Source organism: Gavialis gangeticus, unplaced genomic scaffold (genome assembly GCF_001723915.1).
Source record: "Gavialis gangeticus isolate Ggan-Ray unplaced genomic scaffold, GavGan_comp1, whole genome shotgun sequence".
Classification (NCBI taxonomy): domain Eukaryota; kingdom Metazoa; phylum Chordata; order Crocodylia; family Gavialidae; genus Gavialis; species Gavialis gangeticus.
The window spans coordinates 9,441,984-9,450,659 of record NW_017728993.1 but is presented as its reverse complement, the minus strand read 5'-3'; the positions used below and the strand labels follow the sequence as shown (position 1 = coordinate 9,450,659).

The window sequence follows — 8,676 nt, the reverse complement described above, 5'->3', positions numbered from 1 at the left end:
GATCATGTGCGTGGCTCTTCTCTGGACTCTCTCAAGCTTCTCCACATCCTTTTTGAATTGTGGAGCCCAAAACTGGACGCGGTACTCCAGCTGCAGCCTCACCAAGGCCAAGTACAAGGGGAGTTAGCCATATTAGTTTGAAGTCAGGTAGATGGCAGGGCAAAGTGACACCATATTCGGTGGGGATCACCCTCCCCAAGTGCCACTCTGACCCCCTTCTCCTGCCTGATCTACTGCTCTGTTTTCTGCTTGCTGCCTTATCAGCTACTGTGCGGCCTGTCCCTTCCCTGATGTGCTGCATGCCACGTTCAGAAGCTTCCCATGCTACTTGCCCAGTGCCACAGGTTGGCCACTCCTAGACTAATTAATTCAGAGAGGAGTAAGCTTTCATGAGCAACAGCTTGCTTTGTCAGAGGCTATGAGAGAAGCATCTGACAAAGTGAGCTTTTACTCATGAAAGCTTATGTGTGTCTGAATTAGTTCGGGGTGTCAGAGATCTGGCTCATGGAGCCCTGATCCAGACTGTTGGGCAGTCTACCAGAAGTTGGTGGGGGGCGCCAGGAGGCAGGGACCCTGAGGCCTGATGGACTCGGTGATCGGTGGCAGGGGCAAAAACAAGGGTGTGCAGATACAGTTGCACTCACCCTGTGTCTGCTGGGCTCTTGCCGTTGCTCCCAGACCTGCTGCAGCTGTTACCAGCCCTGCAGATCTGGCTCAGCAAGAGCCCTACCATCTGGCTCCAGCTAGGCGTGGGTTTGATACTTTGCTGGTGTGTAAGTTGCCATTCTGCCCCGCTTTTTATCTGTTTTATTAATGTCTTAGAGTAGAAATCTGCTTTGGGGACCTGAGGTAGGGATTGTGGCTTGGTACCCACAGGGCTGTGCAACAGAGTTTAGGATTGTGTTACTGTATGTGTTGGACTAAAGTGAAATCAATTTAGCTTGGCTTCTTGGGATATGCTGAAGCATTTGTGTGTGAACTAACTCAGTACTCTGGTGTTGACAGGCGTACTCAAAGGCCCTTAGAAAGTGTTTGGCAGACTGCTTTCGAATGATTCAGAATCTATGGGTTTTCATGTTATCCAGTGAAACGAGGAAGGTATTTATATTAAAGCTTCCCTGGCAGTGAGTAATATTCGTAATAAAGCAGTTACAGTACTCCTTTCTTGGTTGTGTATCTATTTTTCTAATCTAAAAAGCACATCCACTTGCAGTCTGCTGCTTTTAATCTCTAGGACTCCAGTGTGTTGCATTTTATAGCCTCAGAAGGTCAAGGAGTGAGCTTAAGCTTCTTCAAAGCTGGTAAGGTACCCCTTCTATTGGTGCTGTAACTTGCTGGGTGGAATACAGAACAGCGCCAGTGAATAAATATGTAGCCCCTTTTTAGGTTTGAGCATTAATTCACAAAGCAGGCATACTGTGCTTCAGCAGGGCAGCTCTCAGTAAAAAAAGATGTTGCTATTAGTAGATGATTGCCTTGCATTCCTATGGGAAATTGCTGGTATTTCTGCTCTAGTCTTCAGTGTCACAGAAGAGCTAGCTTTGAAAGCAATCGTATCAGCTAGAAAAGCTGCTGTTCTTCTGGTGTAATATCTGTTAATTACTAGGAACTTCTTCTGTTACACCTTGGAGCATATTCTGGTATAATGACATATGTACTAAATAATTTTATTTTTTTTCAAACAGAAGACTCTATGTGACCTGTTTTTAATGGTTGGAGTTCTTATGGCAAACTAAATATAAAAGCGTGCGTTATTTTTACAACTGTAGCAGCAAAGCTTTTCCTTTGGAAAAAATGGGTCAGTTGAAATGCGTGTGGTCAGGTGCTCTGCAAATGGATGAGGCCAAGAGGTAGCTATGCAGTTTTGTGAATTTCCACCTTAAGTTGCTCTTTTGGGCTAGATTCTGTAACTTCTCTAAGTCAAATCCAAAACCCATTGCTGCCAATGAGAGGGTTTGGGAGAGCAGAGCAAGGAGAGCATTCTGCAGTTTTGGTGACTGTGCAGACGCACACTTTCATAAAAAATCCAGATTACTATGCATTTTTGGCAAGTGGTTGTGGAAACTGCACTCATTTTAGTTGCTTATGATGTTATTCCAAAAGAAATATTTATTTTCCTTTTTAAATTCTTATACTGTATTGATACTTTTTGATTTAAAAAATGTAATGGCAGCTCACTGGATATTATATCTGTAGAAAGGTTTTGATTTTGTGTGTGTGTTCTTCTTTGTAATAACCTCAAGAAGCAAGTAACCCAATACTTTGAACCTTTCATTGTTTTAGTTTACTGTGAGGTGTCGTCTGATATTACCTCCTTACATTTCTTTTAAGCAGTTCCCAAACGATATTTCCAGCCTTTTATGCACTCCTTCCTTTGACTCAACAGAGAGACATTTTTAGATTCCTTTTCTTTTGCTTTTCCCTGATCTTACATATTTTAAAATTAAATTCCACCCTAATTCAGCTGTACCAGGTTTGTTGGTCAGAGTAACTTAAAACAATATAGCAAAGTACATATTTCAGCGTTTTGTCAAACTCAAGAAAAACTGTCCTCTTGGAAATCTGTTGTATGGTATGTTTTAGACATGGCCATGAAATGAGACTTGTCTTTAAAAATCAGACTGAAGAAACATTTATAACTTAATAAGAAATACTTGGTACATTGGCATAAACCTTTGAAGTGAGTTCTGCTTGTTCATGAAGCGTCCATGGATTTGGTGCATTGACTGTACATTGGAATTAAGTTGAACTTCCTGCAAAAAGTGATATCTGTTGCTTTTATTCTCCCAGATGTAGAGTGTGGTTCAAGGTTCTACCTGGATTTCTGAAGATAAGTTATTAGTGTTCCCAACCTGAAAACAGATTTCACACTCCTAATTTCCATGTGGTGGGTAGGTGCATGCGTGTGCTTGAAAGACTAGAAAAATAGATGGAACTTAAGTGCACTGAATGGAGTTGCTCACAGTTGTTAGATTTCATTTTTTCCTTTATTTTACCTGATGCCAGATCTTCCTCTGGGGCAAGAATATTGTTTCAGAGAAACGTATACAATTCAGGGGCATATTTAAGGTCTCCATACGAGTAATCTACTTCCTTTGTGTGGTGCAGGGTTGCTGCACTAAGGTTTTTGTCGTGTAAAGGTGCATGGTGGCTTGAGACAATGCAGTATAGCCACAAGTGCAGGGATCAGTCAGTGGATCTTTATCAGATAGGAGGGTACAGATTGTGTGGGTGTTACTGTAGTCATGAAGGTAGCAGCCACATGTATGGTTCTGCTGCTTGGTTGTTTCTGTAGAAAAGATTCCCTTCCTGTAGGATGAAAGTAGTAGGAAAGATTCCTCTTGAATGTTTTCAGTTGACATAGCATGTTTTGGTTCAGACCCTATGTGATTTTTTTTTTTTTAAACAAAAAATCAAATGATGGAGAAGACTTGCACTAGCCTCGTGGAGCCCCTAGTGTCATTCCCTCTCCCCTTGCAGCTAAAGTTTTAACTGTGTCACAGCCACTGCCAATTTGGTGGCAGCTTTTGGCTGAGCAGTGGCTGTGACATTGTTTAAGCGTTAGCTGCAAGGAAAGAGTTAGGGACACCAAGGAGTAGACCATGTCCCTGCTCTGCGAGGCTTGTCTTTAGCCATGACTCTTTTTCATTTTGCCCTCTCAAAGCAAGGTATGTATTATTTGGGGGCATGTGGTATGTAAGACAATATAGTATACCTCTCTTTAAAAGGATCCTGATGGGAACAAAGAGAATGACTTGCTTACCTGGACCTTCAACAGGCTTTAAGTGTTGAGTTTTAAATGGGTTCATGACTGGATCTCTAAACATGTGTCTACACTATGTCAGCAGCATGTCCTGGCTGGGATAATCCTGAGCATTTCCCAAATGCCTTGCAGTCTCCCAACCTGGCCACTGTTCAGCAGACCAGGGATGGATGTCTCAAGAGTGGCTTGTGGGCAAATGGCCCTGCATGCCACATTTTTAAGTTAGAAGCATTCAAATAGGAGCAGATGGGCAAGGGCATGCCTGGGACATGCTAGGGATGCAAAGTAGATGACATCTAAGTTTATTTAACAGAATTACAGTGGTACTGATATGTCAGAGACAACTGAAGATGTTGTTGCAAATTCTCCACCTCTAGCTACAGAAATCTGAGCAGCACTTTCTGAATCGTGTGTGTGTACACAACACACACATTCTTTTTTTGCACACACACATACCTACATACACACACACATAACTACACGCATTCCTTTTTTGCAGGGCGGGGAGGAAGGCTTTTACTTTATTTTGTGATGGCTTTTGGGAAACAGATGTTGCTGTTTTGAGGGGCTCTTATTTAAGCACCTTTATTGCAAATTGGATGGAATTCATTTGATTTATGCTGTTCTCAGTGGAGCACTTCCCTGTAATAATTTTAAAGTGGGCAGGATGATGTCAATTCTATTATCCTACAATTTTATAGATAGTTTGCATTCCAATTGCTGGCTGGAACTTTTGAATAAAAATTTAGACTTAAAAATATTTGACAAATCTAAGTGCAGATAGATCCTGCTTTCATTATACACATTGGAAAGTATTATGCCTGATTTAATGTTTGGGCTACAAATGGCATTTCTCAGCTACAGAAGAAATTCATTACTGGCATTCTTGTTGGTCTAATGGCACACTGTACTCACTGTTCGCTTGCTAAAGTGCATCCTGCTATTAGTGGTGTGGTTGTATGGGATGTAATTGAATATAATTTAGTGAAATCATGTAGCTAACTACGGCATGATCCAGTTACTTTGAGCTATAAAAACAGTAGCTTGGATGTACAAGCTTGTGTTTTCATTAGATTCCACAGCCTGCTCTTTATATCTGATATGCGCCGCTACATGTATCCTTATAGGTACTGTCTTTATTTATGTGAGGTAATACTATTTTATTACAAGTTGCAGTTCAAATGAATTTTTTAACCAACATTTAGATTAAATATTCCATGCTAAGACTATGGAAGCCATAAGAGGCTGAGTTCTTATTTTGTGTACCCTAAGTATGTTGTTTTTAAGTTGCACCAGGGAATAGTGATGGCAGAGGCACAAAGGATTTGAATCCAAGATAAGGAATAGAATATCATTTTAATGTTTTGTTTTAACCCCTCAGTTCATTGTCAAATGTTTGCTAAGCTCTAGTTAAGTATGTTTACAGTGAAATGCCAATATTTTTGTAGCAAACAGACATGCAGTCAATTTCATACCAGTATTATCTTCTTTTTTTTTTTTTTTCCAGCCTTGAAACCGTTTGTAAAATGTTTCTTTAAAAAAAAATGTAATGGCTGAAGAGGAAATGAACTATGGAGTTTTAAGGAAATGTTTTAAACTAAACAATATGAGCATGGTTAGATATTGCAGTTGAGTGGAAACATGCAAGTAATTTTGAAGATTGTTAGCACAGTGCATTATATCCTTTTTATTTTTAATCCATCAGAGAAATTGTGGGGCACCACCACCAATGAAATTGCCACCTCCATATCAAGTACCCAAAACATTCCAAGCAGAGGAGGAGGATGTGGATGAGGAAGAGGACGATGCTTTTACAGAGCGTAAGTAGTACTATATTTTACTAAGAAGGATGACTGTGTTTATGGAGCGTGGTTTGTCTGTGTGCCAGTACTAAACAGCAGTTATATAAGTTGTTATGAGTATTGTATACAAGAGAATTGCTATCTCTAGTGTTCTACATTACACTGAATTGGGCTTACTACTTATTGTTGACTGCAATTCCACAGCTGCTTCTCTGAAAAAAATGTTGAAAAGTGCTGGAAGTGGTTTTAGATCAGTTGGGCAGACACTGCTTTGTAAGATCTAGGCTGATCTACGTGTTAAAGGTATCTGTGCTTAAAGACAAACAGGATACTTCACCCTTGTGGTGGCAAGAACTGGGCAGACCACAGCTTGATGGCTATCAATGGAAGAAACCCTGCCCCAAAGAGCTTGTGTTGTCAGACAATGCCCATGGTAAATTGTGGCTAAAAAATCTTTGGTGACAAAGTATTTTGTTAAGAGGAGTGATTCTCTTTCGTGGAGCACTTTCAATTTAAAATGCTGCAGGTGTCTACAGACTTCATACCATAGTTTATACCTGGCTCTGCATGGAAGTCAGACAGCTGTAGGATGCAGCCTGTGTCTGTTCCACAATGTGCAGGACAAGACAAAATCACACTAACTGCTGGAGTATTTGTGAAATTGGTGAAAATTAGTCATTCAGTGGATTTCCTCTCTTCTTGTTCCTCCCTCTCTTGCTAGGGGTAGACAATTATAGCATGTGTGTTTGGGGGTTTTTTCTTTGTTTTGTTTTTTTTAACTTTTGTGGGTTTGTGGTTGTCATGTGTTTGTGTCTTTCCCACAAAATAGGCTGAAGCAGAGAGATGCATTTTATTTATAGCCAGGTTTGTGGTCACATCTAGCTTTTGTGGGTGGAAGTTCCAAAGCTGCGTGTCTGATGAGAGAGCTGTCATTTGTTCTTGTTGATGGTATCTTTGTTGCTGCCAATTGCCAGTGTGCCTACCAAATAGTAGTGGTGTCCCCTGGTCACGGAAGTGGAGATGATTTGGGTCAGTTCAATTCAGGAGTGATAGGAATCTTGATCTGCTATTTTCTGGCGTAAAGGGGCTGTATACTTCAATGGGTTTCTGGCTTCAAAGGTCAGCTGCTGGCTGTCATGTCAAATGGAATTTCTTTAAAGCTCCAGCATTTGGTCTCAAGTACAGTGTTTTATACAAATTGCGTTTAGAAATGTCCATGCTTAGATCCTCTTCTGTCAGGTTGGAAGGCACATCTTGACCAACTAAAGAGAAGGTATTTCTGGTTGTGATAGGTATTTGGGTGTCCATTAGTAGGAAGGAGAAATGTGTGTAGCATTTAACTTGTAATTCTGTGGATTTGGGACAAGTAGATTTTGTATTTTTTGACCAAACTTTTCAGTTCTCAATCTACGTGATGACCTATCTTACCAAGGCTGGTGGTGTTGGTTATAAATGGCAGAAGAGGAATTTGCTCCAGGTTTACACTGCTTGATGAGGACATGCTTCAACCCAAGCATTCCATGGCAGCTGGCAGAGTTAGGCCTCTGCCACGTGTTACACTTAAGGCATGTAAGTGTAACTAGTTAATCATGTTTTTTGTTGTAACCCAGCCACATATTAAAGCAATTAATACATCATAAAACAAGGAACAAATCACAAAGTTATTTCCTAAATTGTGTAATAACTTTGTGGCTTGCTCCCATGACACCATTAATGAATGTGTGGATCACACATCAGATCCCATCTCGTCTTTACCTGCATGTCTGGAGGGGCCCTTAATTTTGCATCTTACACAAGGATGCTTTTAGAGATTGTTTGGGTCACACCACAGCCATGAAGCAACTCCCAGTGGTCAGGCCATCTGAGATCTACTCTATGAAAAGCTAAAGAGATTTTTTTGGTTAAATCAATCTTGCCTTGTTTGGCTGCAGGGAGCAATTTGTGTAATTCTCTTCTCCTAGCACCCTTCTTCCATATCTTCCCTCCCTTTCCATCCCAAAAATCCCTCCAAAGCGGGGGTGGGCAATTATTTTGGGTGGAAGGCCACTTACTGAGTTTTGGCAAGCCATCAAGGGCCACATGACAGGCAGCCAGGGGCAGAAAAATATTAATGTTCTAAATTTTTAGGGGCCCCAATTTTTAGGGCCACATTTTGCCTACCCCTGCTCCAAAGCCAAGCTGTCTCTTCTACCTTAAACCTTGGTCTAGATAACCAGTTACCAAGCCAGTGTTGAACAAATGTGTTTTATTCCACTTTCTGCTGATCTCCATGCCTTTAATTCTCCACTCCCCCACAAATTTGTTCCAACTGCTCATATGCTCTTGAGATCAAACTAACACGGCCCGCAGGTCAGATCTGGCCTACCAGGCAATACCATCCAGCTCGTGGGGCCCCTCTGTAAGACCTCTGTAAACCTTGGCCCTGGGTTGCCTCTTTGCAGACCGGCACCTCCATGAAGGAGGGATGGCTGTAGTTGCTAAGCAAACCCTCCCCCCTTCCCCCCCCTCCCTCCAGCCTGGTCTGACCTGCCCCAGCCCCAAGCCAGGGGGTGCTAGAAATGAGAAGCCTTGGCTTTTGCCTGGCCGCCCCATGGCTGTTCCCAGCCTGCCTGTGAGACTGGAAATGTGGTCTGGGGCCAAAGACTTCTGCTGGGGCAAAGGAGGTGGGAGCTGCATGCTATTGGGCTGGGTTGGGCTGGCCCCGCATGCTGCAGGAACTGCATGCTATGCAGCCAGGTAAGGCTGGCTGTGCACACTGCCGTCATGTGCAGCCAGGGACTGGGGCGGGAGTGTGGAAGCCGCATGCTGCCACCATGTGCAGCTGGGGACTTGGGTGGGAGTGCAGGGACCTGTGGCTATGGAGCTGTGGGAACTGGCTTTGCATCCTGCCACCACATGTGCCCAGGGACTTGGGCAGGAGTGCTGTTGGGCCATATGGGGCTGGCCTCACACGCTGCCATCACCTGCAGTTGGGGTCTGGGGTGGGAGCATGGAGAGATGTGTGCTATGGGGCTGGGCAGGGCTGGCCCTGCTGGGTGCCACCACATGCAGATCCAGGGACTTGCACCCTGCGCCACACACACACACACACACACACACACACACACTCTC

At 42.8% G+C, this 8,676-nt stretch overlaps 1 protein-coding gene across 1 annotated transcript in view; it reads left to right on the top strand.

Moving 5' to 3' along the window:
• The window catches only part of PATJ (PATJ, crumbs cell polarity complex component), a 288,426-nt gene that overhangs the window by 125,616 nt on the left and 154,134 nt on the right, over nt 1-8,676 (top strand). Inside the window, exon 28 of the mRNA XM_019501199.1 lies at nt 5,469-5,583. Coding sequence (XP_019356744.1) covers nt 5,469-5,583 — 115 coding nt within the window. The remainder of the gene's footprint in view (nt 1-5,468; nt 5,584-8,676) is intronic.